The sequence below is a fragment of the Sapajus apella genome, unplaced genomic scaffold, assembly GCF_009761245.1.
Source record: "Sapajus apella isolate SASKATOON/1434 unplaced genomic scaffold, GSC_monkey_1.0 scaffold69, whole genome shotgun sequence".
Taxonomy (NCBI): Eukaryota; Metazoa; Chordata; class Mammalia; order Primates; family Cebidae; genus Sapajus; species Sapajus apella.
The window spans coordinates 9,795,798-9,814,998 of NW_022437009.1; the positions used below are offsets into that span (position 1 = coordinate 9,795,798).

The 19,201-nt window shown below is 44.6% G+C and overlaps 1 protein-coding gene across 1 annotated transcript in view; it reads right to left on the reverse strand.

Annotated features, from left to right (window-relative positions):
- Positions 1-408: 408 nt before the first annotated feature.
- The window catches only part of KCNC4 (potassium voltage-gated channel subfamily C member 4), a 71,308-nt gene continuing 52,515 nt past the window's right edge, over positions 409-19,201 (reverse strand). The window contains exon 4 of the mRNA XM_032249815.1: positions 409-3,838. Within this exon, the coding sequence (XP_032105706.1) occupies positions 3,801-3,838 (38 nt within the window). The 3' untranslated portion in view covers positions 409-3,800. The remainder of the gene's footprint in view (positions 3,839-19,201) is intronic.

Genomic DNA, 19,201 nt, shown 5'->3' on the forward strand with positions numbered 1-19,201 from the left:
GGTGATCTGCCCGCCTTGGCTTCCCAAAGTGTTGGGATTACAGGTGTGAGCCACTGAGCCCGGCCTCAAACCCACTTTTTAATGAAGAGAGAATAAAGAAGCCATCAAAGCAGACCCCTAGCTGCCCATCAGGTCTGCTCCAAAGGCTGCCTGTCTGTGGGGGTATGTGATTTCTGGGGCTTTCCAGATTGAGTAATGCTAACCCCACTATGTTTCTGAAATTCTCCAAATACAGCCCTGCTGTGATTCTTAGAGCAGAGGTTCTTTGCCTTTTTCATGTAATGGATCCCTCAGCAACTTGGTGAGCCCTCCTCAGAATAAATTTTCTATTGCAGAAAGTAAAACACATGGGATAATAAGGGAAGTCAAGTCCTTTGAAACCATTATCAAAAATATTTTCAAATTTGGTGATATAATAAGTTTGGTTACAATTTTATTATATAGTATAACATAACTTCAGATCTAATACCCATTGTTATTTTGAGGTAGTGGTGAACATATGCGGTATTTTGAGATGTCTAAAACAACTGTAATGTGTTACAAAAGTACCCATGATTTCTATTGGTGACAAAGTCACAAGTATCGTGACTACTTCTGTGACTTGCAACCTACATCCAAAACAGAAGGAAATCCTAATGTTTGGTTAGTGAATGGTAGAAATAAAGATGTAATACTGTTTTTTCCCCATTGAGCTCATGGACGCGGGTTAAGAACCCCTGCCCTGGATGTGTGCTTCTCAAACTTTCATGTGCTTCTGAATCATCTGGGCTCTGTTAACATGCAGATTCTGATTCAGGAGGTCTGGAGTAGGCTCGAGGCTCTGATTCTTGACAAACTCTAGGGATGGTGAGGCTGCTGGCCCCTGAGATGGGCACAGTCTGGAAAGTATGGTACTAGGTAATAGTCACCACCTGGAACCATTATGGGAATCTGAGAGCAGAGGCATCAGCTGCTGGGGCCTGAGGGTGGGAGGGTGAGTTGGGGACTTAGAGTGAGTCCATGAACTTCACAGGCTTCATGGCAGCCTTGCGGTGACAAGGCCATCCCAGTATATCTCCTGATGAGGACACAGATGACACTCTGACCTGGAATACATTTTTTCTGCAAAGCTGAAGGAAGCCTGCAATCTCTTTAATGCTTCAATTAGAGCCTGAACACAAGGCCTTTCCTTTTGTTTGGTAGAAATCAGGCTGGGCCAGTTACATGAGACTTGACTAAAGCCTTAGGAATAACAGAGGAAAAATAAAGGCAGACAATAGAATATGACCATAGAACATGACTTCAAGACTGGCCACTCAGCTATAGGCTTTAAAGACAACCTGGTGTCCTGTCTTTGGCTGGACCTTTGGACGTGAGGCCCATGAGAGAGCAGCAGTCATTGTCAGAACATCCCTGAAGGAGGATGAATCCCTGGGTTGGATGCAGTGAGGACCAGTTCCCCTTACATGCTGGTTTTGGAGGTCTGCGATTTTATTAAGAGAGATGGCATGTCTCCCTGGCTCACCGCCCTTTCCCCACTTCCTGATTCCTGCTTACCTCAAAGTGATGGATGCTGCCTTTGCACTTAACCTTCCAGGAGGCCACACCCACATGGGGAATTCCCTGTGCTTCTAGGCTGAGAATGCTCTTTGTCATCATTATGGGCCGTTTCATCACTATTCACCCTACTGAAGGAGATCCTCCTTTTACCCACCCTAACATTGTAGCCTTAAACCCACAGTCATGTTTGAATATAACACATTACATTTAATAACCATCCAAGAAAATCACACACACAGTGCAAAAGGGTCTAATCTGTACCAATCTTAATTTTGTACTTGTCATCTATCCTTCTCTGGAGTTTGGTTAAGAGCATGATCTTTGCAGCCACTCGTATCGGGGCTCTAATTATACCAGGTACAAGCTGTCTACCTTAAAGAATTTGATTAGCTCTGTGTGCTAATCTGCAAAATGGGGTTAGTTCAAGTGTCTGCCTCGTTTGACTATTGTGCGAATTTAATAAAATGATACCTGCCATTAGTTCTTGTCTGGCACACAATAAGCTCCCAATATTAGTTGTCAATATACTATCCTCACCTCCCATGGTAAAGTAATTATTTCAGCATTTAAGAAAATTTCTTCTATCACTCCAAGTACTATGCTTGTCACAGAATAGGTGCTTGATAAATGCTTTGTGAATAAACAAATTAAGCATATTGCCAAGAGTATTTCTGTCTGGGAAAGCATCCCTTGAGGCTCCTGACTGGTGAGTCGCTGTAAGGAAGTCACAGCCCTTTTTGATACATGATCAAGATACAACACTTGACCATTTCTCTTGATCTTTGTATCCCTGTGAGATCATCGTTAATATCCCCATTTTATCCTAAGGAAACCAAGGCTCATGGAGGCTTAGTGTTGTGCCCAAAGTAACACAGCCAACGGGCAACTCCATTGAGGGAAGCCTCAGCGGAAGCCCAGTGTGCCCTGAAACAGCATGTGAAGTCTGTCTGAGATCCAGGGGCACGACTTATGATTCATTAAAATAATTCTGTGTGGCTAGGGAGCTACAGAAAGAGATTGACAGAATCTGGGACTTAAGTCATTTTCGAGAAAGTCAAACAGTTAGGCATTAAGCCTTTATAGAAAAGACCCACTCTACATGATGCTTTGTAAATGCATAATGAAGAGATTGGGAAGTACCCAAGTCCAAAAAAAAGTCATCAGGACTAAATGTGGCTAAAGAGAGCTCGGGCTCAGTCAGTAGTTCCCAGTCTGACTGAAGGAAGCTTAGGGTAACTGAAGGTCTATGGCCTGCTAGGTGTCCAGAAAAGGGGCAGTCAAATAATACACCCAGTCAGTGTGTCTCCAGTTCCACTGAGAGACAACTAGCTCTGGATCAGACATAATTAATCACAATTTCCTAACCCCTGACCTAATGTCTCTTTGTTCTGTACTCACTAAGTAGTCTTCTGATTATTAGTTTTCAGGGTAAGCTTGATACCAGAAAGGGGATACTTGGTAGGAATTGTCACCATTTTACGTTTACCTTGGGCTCGGCTTCTTAGTGCTAGGTTTCGAGTTTGACCCCACCAAAATGCATGTTGAAACTGATCCCCGATGTGGCGGTGTTGGGAAGCAGGGCGCAGTGAGAGGTGGGGACAGATCTCTCATAAATGGTTTGGTGGCAGTCAGTGCTTGCTCTCCGTGAGACAGATTACTTCTCACAGGAATGCCTCCTTGAGAGTGGGCTTTAATAGAACCAGGATGCTCCTTGAGTTTTGCCTCTTTGCACATGTCCACTTCCCCTTTGATCTTCCACCATGTCTTAATGCAGCAGGAAAGCCCACAACAGAAGCCAAGCTGATGCCAGCACGATGCTTCTTGAACCTCCCAGCATGCAGAACCGTGAGCTAAATATACCTCTTTTCTTTATAAATCACTCAGCCTTGGGTATTCTGCTATAGCAACACAAAATGAACCAAGACACTCAGTCTTTTAGAAGTTTAGTGATTGTGAGTCCGTCTCTCTTGAGTCACATCCCCCAGTTTTTTAGTGGACTGAGGTTCATCAGTCTCTTAGGGATTTAGTGATTGTAAATCAATGCTTCTTGAACCCTAACAAGTATGAGCATGCTTATAAATCCAATGTCTGGAACCCAAAGCTAAGCAAGGGCCATCCCCTGGTCCACAGCAACCTTTTGAAGAAGGTGCTTTTACCCTGGGAGACACCTCCCACTTCCCCCACAGATCCTGTGATGAGATCTCTCCATCCTCCTGTTCTGGCCACATGCATGCAGAGCAGAGTGAAGTTCACAGGTCACTTCAGTGGGAGCACAGGGCTTCCTCAGCAGAACCGAGAGCTGAAAGGGGTGCAAACATAACAGGCTTATTGGAAGAGAGCAACATTACAGACATTCAAGCATCCCCAAGGTAGAGGAAAAACAAAAGAACTCTCTTTTTCCTTAACCATGGTCAGACATGCAAGAGTCTCGCTCCTCCCTGTGGAAAGAAAAAGAAGCACTGAGGTGACAGGTGGAGTTAGAGTTTCAAGGACACAGAAAGATTTGTAAACACTGGAGGCTGTCCCTCACAGAGGGAGAAGTCATCACAGGCGAGGCAGAGTCCTTCAGTTCCACTCAAGGGATGACACTTTCCTTTCATCTTTGTCTCCCCTCTGGGATCCAGGGAGTGATTGAGATAATTTACCATTTAATGTGGGCAGATGGCTTAATTAAGCTAAAGCAGAAGGCATTCACAGTGGCACTGAGTATGAGAATAACTCGGGGGTGGGACCCTGGGAGCCACCTGGCAGATGTGTCCTCCTCTGCCCTGTCTCCTGGACTGGTCTGGAGGCACTAGGGTGCAGGGTGCTCATTGGGTAATTTGCCTGCTTGGGAATTTAGAATCCTGGTTCCCCTGCAGCCTCTGCCAGCGCAGCCTGGGAAGGCCCCAGCTCACACATTGGGAAATGCCTCTGGTTTTTGGCCAGTCTCCAGGTCTAGGGACAGCAGCAGCAGCAGAAACCAGCATTGCTGGACCCTCCCTGAGGCTGGCTGGGTTCTGGGCGATCAATCATCCATGAGATTGAAGACAAGTCTCTCAGAGAGTTCATACTTAGGTGGGGTTACCAGATTCCTGGACCTTTGCAGGCAGGGCCCAAGAGATTCCAGCCCTTCTTCTAAAATTTACAGATGAGCAAACTGAGACCTAGACAAGGGAAGCAACTGGCTCACCACGTGCCACAGAGTACGCATGAGAACTCAGCTCCCTAGCTCCTGTGCTGTAAGTGCAGTGTGTGCATGTGTACATATGTGGGGGGTCAAATACAGAAAGCACAGCTCCTCTAATTCCTCTTCTCTTTTTCCATCCCCATTGCTGTCTTCCTCAATCCACGGGTTCCTGCCTGAAGGCCAAGCCCTTTCCCATCTCCGTGTTTATGTCTGAAGGAAGGAGAGGGAGCCCCAGAATAGGTAGTGAGTTTTCAGATTGCACTCGTTCCTGAAGCTCCACAGCCTTTGGGTACAGGCATGGGGTGGCCCCACATCATTTCCTGGGTGAATTCTACTTCCACAGCTTATTAACCTATCCTATCTGCAGCTGTCAAGTCTGGGAGGAGAAACCCACAGCAAACCACCCTCCTCTCCGTCCCTACTCCCTGCTCCAAGCACCTTAAAATGATTACTTTGGCCCAGAGCCAGGGAAGTGATGAAGTTTTCTAAACCATGAGGCAAGGTTTCTTGTCTCGTTAGCTTCTTTACTTTGCTATCCAGAATCCCCCACCCCCACCCCAGGGAGCCTGAACCTAATACCCCCAGGAGGATCTGAGTGACTTGGGGCAGGATGCTCACAGTCCTGTCCTCAGGGCTGCAACTCTTTACTTCGAGGGGGGCTCCTGGAGAAACCAAGCTGGGTAGAGACCACTGGGCAGCTCTAGGCAGGGAATGTGACACAGCAATTTGGTCTATGTGGGGCCAGGCATTTCCACTGGGAATAGCAGGGCAGCAGACCAAGGGATGGTGTGGGAGGGGCCAAGGATGGTAGATAGAATTACTACATAAAATACAAGACAATTAAATATGAATTTCAGATAATAAATAATATGTTAGTATATGTCCCAAGTATGCTATACTTGTACTAAAAAAAATTGTTGTTATTTGAATTGCAAAGTTAACTGGCCATCCTGTATTTCTGTTTGCTAAATCTGGCCACCCAAATGTTGGGGGAGACAACCAGAGGATGGTGCGGCAGAGATTAGGGGATTGTGGGCAGCAGGCCAGAGCTAGACCCACCGGACCTCCGAGCGGGGCCTCCCCTCAGGAGTTTTGCAGAATTGTAGACAGAGGACCTATTTCCTACCCAGGCTAAATTCACAGGACTTGTTTCTGCCTTCCCCAAAGTCTCAGGGAAGAATCCTTCCCTCAGCTTCTCCCACTGCCCCTCTCCACCAGAGTCTCTCTGTCTTCAAACTTGGCAGAGAGACAGAGCACAATCTCCTTCCACCCTGTGGCCATCAAGCACAAGCATGCAGGCTCTCTCTGTTTGAAGGGCTTTATTAAGACCAGCTTTGGAGGCACACTGGCCTGGGTATGAATCTGAACTTAGTTTTCCCCTAGCTGGGCATATTGGGCATGTAATTAACCCCTCTCTGCCTCAACTTCTGAGAAATGGGACAAAAAGAGAATCAACCTATTATGGTCATGTTTATAAAGCTGATAAAACGTAGCACTCAGTAAATGATAGCTTAAAAATTCCTAAAACCCTTAAATCACCACAGGGAACCAGGAAACGGATAATAAAAATAATTAACATGGGGAAGTGACACAAGTATCAGATTCTTTCAAAGCTCTCTCTCACAGCCATTATCGCTCTTTTAGAAATAATGGAAAGCATCAGTCCTGCTTTGCCTTTTCACACCTGAAAGCAGAGCTCACTATATCATCTTTGCTCTTTCAAATCTCTCGTTTCCCAGGATCACTGTAATCAGCATTAGTCCAGATGGCAAGCTATGGATTGGAGTCCATTCCACTTCCAGGGAGCCAGGTGGGCAGTGTGCATCTCAGGGAGATCACAAGCTGGGAGGCTCTTCATTCATTCAACAAATGTTATTGAGCCTCTCCTACGTATACTGGGGATAGACTAGTGAATGCTGGAAGAAAAGACCATAGCTTAAATCCTGAAGTCCTCTTTAGGACTATGAATCCAAGCCTGGGAGATGAGGTGATGAAGAGCTTCCCCTGGGGAAAGTGAGTCTTCAGAGCTGGCAGACCTAAGTCCCAGAAGAGGAAAGAAATAGACATGACACGGAAGGAAGACTGCAGTTGGGCCCCTGACAGGCATGCTGACAGGCATGGTGACAGACAGGAACAGAGTTCACCAGATAATGAGAGGAAACTGGCAGTGAGAAAATTCCAGTGACAAGTGATACCTCCATCCCCACTTCCCATCAAACTTCTCTAGCCGGGAATGCCTTCCATGATGATAGGTGTTCTGCTGACCCTGGGGGTAACAGATATGATGGCAGCAGATGGCCCTGGGTCTGCTTGGCTAGGAAGGTGAGTTCAGGACATAGGCACAGAAACAGGGCGCCTTCCTAGTACCTGAACTAAGTTTTGGGCCTTGCCATTAAAACTCAGGGATCCCAATCATACATGTTCACGTGGGTTTTTAATACTCACACCAAAGGGAAGATATTCTTGTAGCTGGGAGAGAACTTCAAAATCATCTACTCCAGGGTTTCTCAACCTTGGCATAATTGACATTGTAAACCAAATACTTGTTTGTTGTTGGGGCACACAGAGCAGTGCATTGTGGGTGTTGAGCAGCATCCGTGGATGACAGCAGCACTGCATACTCCCTCACATCATTAAAGCCCCAACGCCTCCATCTCCAGATGCTACCAAATGTCCCCAGAAAGCAAAGTCACCCCTGGTTGAAAACCACTGACTCATATCATCTCAATCTGTGGATAAAGAAACTGAGATTCAGAAAGGTGATCTGTCCAAGGGACATTTGGTATGTTCTTTGGTGACTCTCCCTGGAGAATTCTTTTTTCTTTCTTTCTTTTCTTTTCTATATTCTTTTTTTTTTTTAGACAGGATCTCATTCTGTCATCCAGGATGGAGTATAGTGACGTGATGACGGCTCACAGCAGCCTCAACCTCCAGGGCTCAAGTGATCCTTCTGCCTCAGCCTGCTGAGTAATGGACTACAGCACATGCCACAACACCCGGCTATTTTTTTTTTTCTTTTTCTTTTTTTTCCCCCTCATTTATTTATTTTATTGCATTTTAGGTTTTGGGGTACATGTGAAGAACATGCAAGATTGTTGCATAGGTACACACATGGCAGTGTGATTTGCTGCCTTCCTCCCCATCACCTACCTCTGGCATTTCTCCCCTTGCTATCTCTCCCCAGCTCCCCACCCTCCATTGTCCCTCCCCTATTTCCCCCCAACTGACCCCAGTGTGTGATGCTCCCCTCCCTGTGTCCATGTGTTCTCATTGTTCAACACCCGCCTATGAGTGAGAACATGCGACACCCGGCTATTTTTTGTATTTTTGTAGAGATGGGGTTTCACCAGTTGCCCAGGCTGACTTGAACTCCAGGGCTCAAGCAATCTTGCCTCAGTCTGCTAATGTGCTAGGATTACAGACATGAGCCAGTGTGCCTGGCCCATGAACGACCGTGCCCAGCCCAAGAATTCTTCTAATAACACCCCCTCCACACAAAAAAGGGACTTAGAAATCTGCACCTAGTGTGATCATACAACTTATAGCATAGCTATATAAAACCTTTCAGAGTTAGCCTGCATTTAACTGAAGGAAGGCTCTGCTCCTGCCCCCTCTCCTGTGGGTGCTGGGTCTGGGTCTGGGGCCTTTCACAATGTTTCTTCCCACTTCGACCTTCCTGGACTCTGGTTTAGAACAAAGTGTACCAGGTTTTAGAGATAGAAGCACTGTCACTCTCAGTGCCCATGGCAGTGCTGCTGACTTGAATGTCAGACTTTATAGATCTTGGTATTGAAGGAAGATGAAGGCCCTAAGTTTCATCTGGAGAGGGAGAGCTCCACGGTTGGTAGCAGATGCACTATCTCAGGGCCAGGTAAGGTGATGGAATAAGAAAAGTGGTGGGCTGTCCATTTCACCAATAAAACTTATTTTCATTTTTCTTAAAGAAAATAACTTCCCTGTGTTAATGGGAAGCTGCCCGTGGCATTAAAAGTGACACAGGGAATAGCATTACCTTTCTATTATCTTCCTGATGCAGGCATCAAGACCTGCTCCTGCTATGCTATTTCACATTTCCAGCTAAAAAGCAAGCGATTTCAAAGGCATTTTGCTGGCCCTGAACATTTTTAATGATGTGTGTTCTTTCTTGACTTCACTTACAAATATCACCCCTATCAAGTAAGCCTAAGTACCTGTGATTATTGAAATAGCGAAAACAGATGTCTAAATTTAGATTTCAGCGGGATGCGGGGTGGAGGGTGCTGCTGCAAGCAGAGGCTTCAGAAGAAGAGGACAGTTTACGTGTCCTTGGCAATTTGGTAAAATTTGAATCTCTATAATTAAACATGTGTGGGTGATATTGGTATATACATATGACCCAGCTCTCATCACTGTTGAGAACTTCTGGGGGCCACTGTTACCAGCTCACTTTTGCAGTCTTCCCCCTGAAGGTCCATGTTTGTCAGCCTTTAGTTTGTTTTTGGCTTGGTGACATGATGCACTATTCCCACATGAGACACTAAGCTGCTGGTGCTGTTCTAAGATGTGTTGAATACAACATGTCCTACTCTCTCTACCTGAAGATGATGCTCTTGCATTTGGATGCACTATAGGACTATAGTGCCTCTGCCAATGAGCCACCTAAGAGACTGATGGTAAATCAGAACTGTCATGAGAAATATAACTCAAACAGGCTGGACTGGATGGTCCTGAGGCAGAATGTAGGGCACAGGAGGTTAGTTTATGCTTTTGATGGTCAATGTATTATGCCATGGGCGCTAGGTACCTACATCTTCACTCCGGAAAAGGTCCTGCCAAAGAGTCCAGGTACCCATGGGGGCTGGTCAGGGTTCCCTCTCCTTCTGAAAAAGCTAGTGACACTAAAATTATCTTTCTCTCTCTGGTCTCGTTTGCCTGAACACCATGAAAACCCTGCTATTTCGGTTAACCCATTCTTCACTTATAAAGGTCACAGAGCACTAAGGGTTTTGTTGGTGGCGGTGGTGGTGGGTTTTTTTTGGTGTAAATTGAAAGGATATAAGTGTAGTTTTTTTACATGGATATATTATGTAGTGGTGAAGTCTGGCTTTCAGTGTAACCTTCACCTGAATAATGTACATTGTACCCATTAAGCAATTTCTTTTTTTTTTTTTTTTTTTTTTTTGAGACGGAGTTTCGCTCTCGTTACCCAGGCTGGAGTGCAATGGCGCGATCTCGGCTCACCGCAACCTCCGCCTCCTGGGTTCAGGCAATTCTCCTGCCTCAGCCTCCTGAGCAGCTGGGACTACAGGCACGCGCCACCATGCCCAGCTAATTTTTTTTGTTTTGTATTTTTAGTAGAGACGGGGTTTCACCATGTTGACCAGGATGGTCTCGATCTCTTGACCTCGTGATCCACCCGCCTCGGCCTCCCAAAGTGCTGGGATTACAGGCTTGAGCCACCACGCCCGGCCCCCATTAAGCAATTTCTTATCCCTCACTCCACTCCACACTCCTACCCTTCAGAATCTTCAGTGTCTACCATTCCACGCTCTGTGTCCAGGTGTACATATTATTTAGCTCCCACTTATAAGAGAACATGTGGGATTTGACTCTGTTTCTGAGTTTGTTTCACTTAAGATAATGGTCTCTAGTAGCATCCATTTTGCTGAAAAATACATGAGTTCATTCTTTTTTTAAGTGGCTGAATAGTATTCCACGGTATATACATACCATATTTTCTTTGTCCAGTCCTCCACTGATGGACACTTAGGGTAATTTCCTGTTTTTGCTATTGTGAATAGTGCCATGATAAACATACAAGTGCAAGCATCTTTTTTATGTAATGATTTCTTCTCCTTTGGGTAGGTAACCAGTAGTAGAATGGCTGGATCAAATGGTAGTTCTCTTTTTAGTTCTTTGAGAAACATCCATACTGTCTTCCATAGAGGTTGTACTGATTTGCATTCCCACAAATAGTGTATAAGCATTCCTTGTTCTCTGCATCCTCATCAACATCTATTTTTTGACTTTTTAATAATAACTATTCTGATTAGTAAGAGATGATATTTCATTGTGGTTTCAATTTGCATTGAAACCTGATGATTAGTGATGTTGACCATTGGTTTTGTAAGCTTGTTGGCCATTTATATGTATTCTTTTGAAAATGTCTATTCATGTCCTTTGCCCACTTTTTAATGGTTTTTTGTTGTTGTTGTTGTTGCTTTTGTTGTTGAGTTGTTTGAGTTCCTTGTAAATGCTGAACGTCGGTCTCATACTAGATGCATAGTTTGTAAATATTTACTTCCACTCTGCATGTTGTCTGTTCACTGTGTTGATTATTTCTCTTGCTGCACAGAAACTTTTTAGTTAAGTTCTATTTGTCTATTTTTTTATTGCTGTACTTTTGATGCCTTAGTCATGAATTCTTTGCCTAGACCAATGTCCAGAAGAGTTTTCCCTAGCTTTTCTTCTAGTATTTTTGTAGTTTCAGAATTTACATTTAAGTATTTATCCATCTTGAGTTGATTTTTGTATATGGTGAGGGACAGGTGTCCTGCATATAGCAATCCAATTTTCCCAGCACTATTTATTAAAAAAGGTATCCTTACCCCAGTGTATATTTTGTTGACATTTTCAAATGTCAGTTGGCTGTAGGTATGTGGCTTTATTTCTGAGTTTTAAAATTCTGTTTCATTGATCTATGTGTCTATTTTTTATGCCTGTGCCATGCTGTTTTGGTTGCTATAGCCCAGAAGTATAGTTTGAGGTCAGGTAATGTGATGGCTCCAGCTTTGCTATTTTTGCTTAGGATTGCTTTGGCTATTTGGGCTCTTTTTAGGTCCCATATGAATTTTAGGATTTTTTTTTCTAATTCTGTGAAAAATGACAATGACATTTTGACAAGGATTGCATTAAATCTGTAGATTGCTTTGGGTAGTATGGTCATTTTAACAATATTAATTCTTTCAATCTATGAGCATGAGATGTTTTTCTATTTGTTTATATCATCTACAGTTTCTTTCATTAGTGTTTTATAGTTTTCCTTGTTGAGAATTCATTCTTTTTTATGGATGAATAGTATTACCTCCTTGGTTAAATATATTCCCAGGTAATTTTTTTTTTTGGTAGCTATTGGAAATGGGATTGTGTTCTTGATTTGCTTCTCAGCTTGATTTTTATTGGTGTATAGAAATGCTACTGATTTTTGTATGTTGATTTTGTATCTTGAAATTTTGCTGAATTTATTTATCAAATCTAAGAATTTTTTGGAGGAGTCATTAGGGCTTTCTAGATATAAGATCATATCATCAGTGAACAAAAATAATTTGACTTCCTCTTTTCCAATTTGGATGCTTTTTATTTCTTTGTGTTGCCTGATTGCTCTGGCTACGACTTCCACATTAAGTTCTTAATAACATTTTAGTCTTAAGGAAGCTCTCTATGTTCCTGGGTTGGTTCTGGGAGTGTCTTGAGTCCTCTCTCCCACCAGTGTAGGCTCTGAAGTTTGGATGACTCCCTCAGAAAACTCAGGGCATCCAGAGAACTTAGGGACAACTGGTTTTGCTACTTGTTCTATTCCTAGGTGAGTGGCTTTAGCTGTAAGTTTCAGGGCGCCTCCCTACAGACACCACTCACCCATATGTTGTGGGCATGTGCTTTGAGCTCTTCCCCCAAAATGAATTTGAGTGGTTTCACCCACATTCCTCAATGCTCCTTAGCCTCCCACTGTGACCAGGAGCACATAGTTCCACAATGTGATGGAGAGGGCCAGGGTGGCTATCAGTGGGCAGGAAGGAGCAACACAGTTCAAACCCACAACTCAAACCTGCCAGCCAATTCTCCAGTCACTTTTTGACTGCCAGCCTCGGTATTAGTCTCAGTGGAGGGGAGGAGAGATGGTAACCCAGAGTCCCTGCTCTTTCCGGACTCCTCATATCACAGAAGAGACCTACACAGAGATAAAATAACTCATAGAAGGTAGACCATTTTGTTGCAGTACCAACAGAAGGCTAAAGTGTTTTTAGTGAAGGTTTAGTGTTGTATTTATCTGCTTTCTTAGAACCAAGCCCAGGGTCAGCCTCATATCTATATACAGTAAATATTTATGGACTAAGTAAAGGAACCAGTTGAGGAAACACAGCACTTTCTCTCTAGGGACCACACCAGGTCAATGAAAGACACTTTGTAGCTCTCACTAGATGCCCTTTTCAGCTCCTGGGCTCATTTTCTCCAGGAAATTTTATATGCAGTTACAGATGTGAAGGTTTCCTCCTTCTTCTCCTTGCTCAGCTTCTTAATGGTCTTTCATTCTGCCAAGGCCAGTTGTCAGGGGAACTGTGGAGATTTAGATAGATACCACAACCAACTCCAGGACTATCCCTTGGAGACTTGGGAGTGAGCATTTTTATAATGCAAGGAAATCAGATTACATGAAGATAAATGCATTTTAGGATGATTTACAAAGGACAGAAAAGCACTCGTGCAAATCAAAATGAAGGAGGTAGTCATTGTAAGGTTCTAAGGCAGCTTGTGGAAATAAAGTGCAGCCAGTCTCCTCTTGAAAATTGAATCTGGGAAATTTGCACTGTTAGGGCTTGAGTTATTCTCTCTCTCCCCTCCCCTCCACCCCTCTTTTTCTCTCTTCTTCTCTCTCCCTTTTTAAACTGTGAGATATCTACTCACTTTCCCATGCCTCCAATTATGGATTATTATGAATGAAATGGTCATGATTATGAGTGGCTAAGTCTTCTATCTCCTCAAGAAAACACAGCACTATTGTGTGACTACAACATCCTATGGAAAATTTTAATCTATTATAACCAGAGCTCTGGTTTCATAGCCATCCAAGCTGTCTTTGAAATGACTTATAGTCCCTCTCTTTGATTCTCTTTCCCTGGGGCTTCTATGGTGTATCTATGGTCTCATCTATTTATACATTTGGGCCATTTGTCTCTCTGCAGCTTACTCAAGAGGCATCTCTGCCTCTTAATAACTTCAGCCTGCTCACAGCATTGATTGTAGGTAAAGCTCCCAACTCTCAGTAACCTTTGAGCTCTGATTGCATTCTGGCTGTGCAGTACATACTTAAAATTCTCAAGAGGGTGAGTCTGATTGGTTGCTGACCAGCCAATAGATTGTTCAACATTGAGACAGGATCTGATTCTGGTCCAATCAACTGTAGCTGCATGGTCACATAGAACACATAAGGCAGCCGAGCCAGTCCCTTCAGTAGAGTTTACAGTCCAAGACAGATCACAGAAAGAGACAGAGTGGGCCAGGTATCCCAGAACAAAATTTCTATGTTAGATCAGTTTTGAAGTCATTAAGAGGTCCACAACTTTAGGGAAAATTGTGACAGGAAGAGGGGATCTGTTCATCATGGTGTGCATAATTTGAGGGAATATTGGGTAATTATAAGCTTCAAGTCACTCTTAGCTTTTCATGTGTGAACAGAGCCTCCTCCTCCTCTTTCAGCTGCTTCCCAGAGTCACTGTACAGTTGGCAGCAAGAGGGAAGATTCCCAAAGCATGCGATGGGGACAGTCTCTTTCCCAACCCCACACCCCAACCCCCTTCTTCCCCACCCTGCACTAAAAACAGCCCCCACATGATTGTTTCCTAGCAAAACTGGACCTAAATGTTTCCAGAGGCAGCTAGCCCACTCTTTATTGGAATGGCCTTCTAAAGAATGAGAAAGTTGTCTGCTGGCACTGAACTCACAAGCTTAAGCCCCTGTGATCAGAGGCTACGCAAATGTAGGTATTTGGGATAGGAATAAACCAGTCCAAGCAGATCTGGGTTCACATGAGTCTTGCTTCCCATTTTTAGATTTTTGCTCTTTAAGAGAAATTTTCTAAACTAGATTTTACTAATGAGCTGCCAGGATTCAAAGCTACTCTCCAGAGTCGAGACTTTCCAGTTTTAGCTCTACTACCCACTAGCAATGTAACTGCGGGCTATCCCTTCCCCACCCTAGGCCTCAGATCTCTCTCCTGTATAAAAAGGGAATTTGGAGTGGTGATCTCTAAGACTCTTTTCTTCTTGAGCATCTCTTACCCAGCACTTACCCAATCACACCATCACCGCTCCGCTGTCCTCACCTCCAGGAATACGCCCTGAACTCTCACAACCTTCCCACCTCTGAAGGTTTAACCTCTATTTTCTCTTTGCTCAGTTTCTCCAGGGTCTGAGTGGCATCTGGCCCTTGCCGGTTCACATGAGGAGAACTGCATGCCTTTGACTCTGGAGAGTCATTCATTGTTTGTTTGTTTTCTGTTTCTACCTTCTCCAGAACTGTCATCCTCAGGATCCTTCTATTTGCCCCTAAGCCTTCCTGAAAAGATCTTTCAAGAGAGTTCCATTCAGCCCCTCAGTGTCTAAATCTACTGAAGAGCTGACCTTCTACATCAAGAGACTCCTCCATTGTCCTGGAATGTGTACCTCTGAATTGAGGCCACTGCAGAGCCAGTCCGCAGGGGCTGAAAAATGCTACGTTACTGAGAAGGCAGGCCAGGCTACCTGTGTTCAGACCCTCAGGCCCTAATAGGTTTCTCACCTCTGATGCAGTGTGGTTGGGTAAGAAGAGCCAGACCCACTCCGGAGGCAATCCCTTCCCACCTGTAGCCTTGTTTCCCCGGCACTCACTGCTTCTGTTTATCTTCCTCACAACGAGCTCCCTCCCACCTGCTCCTTTCTTGAAGGTCATTTGACTTGGCCTCCTGGTTTGTGCTCACATTCTACAGCCAGCAGCTTATCTCCCTAAAGAAGTTCAGTACCCACATATGTGGGTACTGTGTACTCCCTAAAGAAGTTCAGTGTCCACATAGCAGCAGCTATGTGGACAGGGTCATCGGGCTGCCTCTCTCTATGTCCACCCTGAGCTTATCAATATGGCCTCATCCAACTTCTCAGCTTTGGTTGGATTTTCATGGTTTGCCATGAAGGTGCAACTGTTCTTCATGGCTGTTCTCCCTGTCTTAATTGTGCAGCCCTTAAATCTCTCCAGAAGCTTGTTCCCTGGGGGATCTGCTGACCATAACCTGTACTAGACGGGAAGGTCCTCTCTGCACTCAGTTTATTTCCAGAGGAATGAGGCCAATGCACCAAGCAACATCCAAAGAGAAGGGACCGAGATAGAAGAGTCTGAGGGCGGCCTGACTTCAAGAAGGGGGAGGACAGAGGTAGATCAGGAACTGCTCGTGACCAAGGGAAGCCGGTTGGACGTCGGTGTTTTTCCAGGTGAGAAGAATGAGGCCTCAGTAGCTCTGTCCTCTAGAAACTGCCAAGCAACCTAGAAAGCTTCATTTATTCATTCATATATGTGTTAAAGATATATTGAGCTCCTACCCTGACATATACTGTGTAGGCAATATAGAAATAAACAAATCCTATTTCCTGCCTCCTAGGACTGCCACTTGAGAAAAAGAAGCACAGAAATAGATCACAAAGTACCACGTAGCACATCTTTAGAATGGAGGGAGGCTGGAATGGGGAAACTGGCAGTACCTGACATTGTAAGAATGCAAAATAACTGGATCTGTCACACATTGCTGGGAAATGCAAAATAATACAGCCACTTTGAAAAACAGTTTGGCAGTTTCTTAAAAGTTAAATATATACCTACTGCTCTTGCCTGAGATCTGGTAACCAAAAAAAAAAAAAAAAAGTTAAATATATACTTACCTTACAACTCAGAAATCCCATTCCTAGGTATTTACCAGGAGAAATGAAAACATATGTTCACATAAAAATTCTACATGAGTGTGTATAGCTGCTTTATTCATAATTGCCCCAAACTTGAAACAACGCTAATGTTCTTCAACTGATGAACTGATCAACTGTGGTACATCCATACCTCAGACTACTACCTAGCACTGGACTATGGCTGCTTGCAACATGGATGAATCTCTCTGAGTGAAAGAAGCCAGACTCCAGATTTCATTTATGTAACATTCTGGAAAAGGCAAAACCAGAGGGGAAAAAATAAAACCACCACAGATTAGATGGGTGGTTGTGAGAAGCTGGGGTTGGGGGAAGTTGCTGACTTTAATGGTGTATGAGAGAATGTTGTTCTGTATCTTGATTGTGGTGGTGGTTATACAACTGATGTGTCTGTAAAAAAATCTTGAATTGTATTTTACTTGGTGTAAATTGCACTTTAATAAACCTGAATGAAAAAACAGAATACCATGTAGTTTAGATACCAGGCTACAGGAAGGTCCAGAGGGATTTGCTCTCTGAAGAGATGGCCCTGTCACAGCCTAATGGGTTCTTCTTGCCCACTGCCCTGAAAAAAACAAAGAGAACAGCAGGTTGTTGCAGCAAAGAAAGAGTATAAAGCTGGGCACGGTAGCTCACGTCTGTAATCCCAGCATTTTGAGAGGCTGCGGCGGGTGGATCACCTGAGGTCAGCAGTTTGAGACCAGCCTGACCAACATGGTGAAACTCTGTCTCTACTAAATACAAAAAATTAGCTGGGTGTGGTGGTACATGCCTGTAATCCTGGCTACTTGGGAGGCTGAGGCAGGAGAATCGCTTGAATCCAGGAGGTGGAGGTTGCAGAGAGCTGAGATCATGCCATTGCACTGCAGCCTGGTCAACAGGAGTGAAATTCTGTCTCCAAAAGAAAGAAAGAAAGAGTTTAATAACCTCAGGGCCAGCCACATGAGCAGAATGGGAGAAACTTCTCAAACCTGTCTTCCCCAGAATTCCAACCCTAGGGTTTCTTTTTTTCTTTTCTTTTTTTTATTATTATACTTTAAGTTCTGGGGTACATGTACAGATCGTGCAGGATTGTTACACAGGTATACACATGCTACAGTGGTTTGCTGCATCCACCCGCCCCGCCATCATCTGCATTAAGTATTTCTCTTAATGTTACCCCTCCCTGATCTCCCACCCCCTGCTATGCCTCCCCTACCCCCCTCACCCCCCAGCAGGCCCCAGTGTGTGATGTTCCCCTCCCTGTGTCCATGTGTTCTCATTGTTCAGCACCCACTTATGTGTGAGAACATGCAGTGTTTGGTTTTTTGTTCTTGTGTCAGTTTTCAGAGAATGATGGTTTCCAGCTTCATCCATGTCCTTGCAAAGAACATGAATTCATCCTTTCTTATGGCTGCATACTATCCAAGGCTAGGGTTTCTTAAGGGAACTCTGGCAGCCAGGGGTCTGGGGAATTGACACAATTGATTGGCTGGGGATGAGATCACAGGAGTGTCTAAAATTGCCTTTGTGCAGTTGAGTCAGGTACTGGGAGGGGGTCTCAAGACCAGCTGGAATCTCTTGGTCTGAGAAAATGCCAACTCTGACAAATCATCTCAAAAATATTTCAGAGATACATGGGGAAGCTCTTTAGGTTTCACAACAGTGATGTTATCTCTAGGAAAAGCTGGGGAAGTTATCTTATGACCCCTGCTTATATGGCTCTGGGGTAGTAAAAAACTTCTATAAACACACACTAAGCCATAGGCATATGCCTATTCTTCAGCGAAGTTAGAGCCTTTACCATTATTCTAATCATGTGCTATGAATGCGACTTCAATCTCTGAACAAGGAAGGGACAGTTTTTCTAGCCTCAAAGTTTAACTGTAAACTAAATTCCTCTCATAGTTATACTGGCCTCCAGACTAGAATAAGCAAAAGACCAATTTAGCCTGTGTGGTTGGTCGCAAGATGGAGTCTGCCATGTTAGATTTCTCTCATTACTTATAATTCTGCAAAGGTGACTTCAGCCCCTTCCTGGGGGTGAGGTACATAGGAACTGGGGCGAGGAGGATTAAGAATGCCTGAATGTAGTGGGTCGCATGTTGCTAAAAGCAACAAAATAAGGTAATGGCTAAGGGCATAACTTAATCCTGAAAGAGGCTGAAATGAAGTTTTACTGGCCAGGGAAGGAGGCAGGAGCCAGACTGTAAATGTACTTAGGAGTGTGCTCATACGGGCGGTGGAGGCACTGGGGGAGTGGTGCTTTCTGGAATGTACGGATTCCAGAAAGACATGGAGGCAGCGGGGAATCAGGACGGGCCTCACATCGGCTGAGCTGGGGTGTGTGCCGCACAGCGCTGAGCCAGAAATGTACTTAGAGCCTCGGAGCTTATTTGTTCCCTTCAAAGAAAACCCCTAGACAGCAACTGCAGTAAAAATAGCAAACAAGCAAGCACATCGTTCTTCTGCATCAGAATGGAGAAAAGAAGTTGGTCCTGAGCAGCCTGGAGTCCAGCAGCAGCCCTCCTGGGCCCCAACCCCTCCCAGGGGCCCCCTGAGCTCCCAGAAAGCCAGAACCTTTCTCCCCAGCAAAGCCCACCCTACACAGGCTCCTGAGCCTCTCACAGCCAAAGCAGTGATGAACAGCAGCCCTCTCTCCAAGGGTTCTGCCACAGAGGCGCGAGGGCTGCTTGCTAAATGGAAGCTACAAGACCTCTGGGGCTGCGGCGGTTTGTTTTGCTGCAGGCCCCTTGGCAGATGGCGTTTACTTAGCCTTCCCAGCAAGCCAAAATGAGAAAGTGGGGTGCTTCAA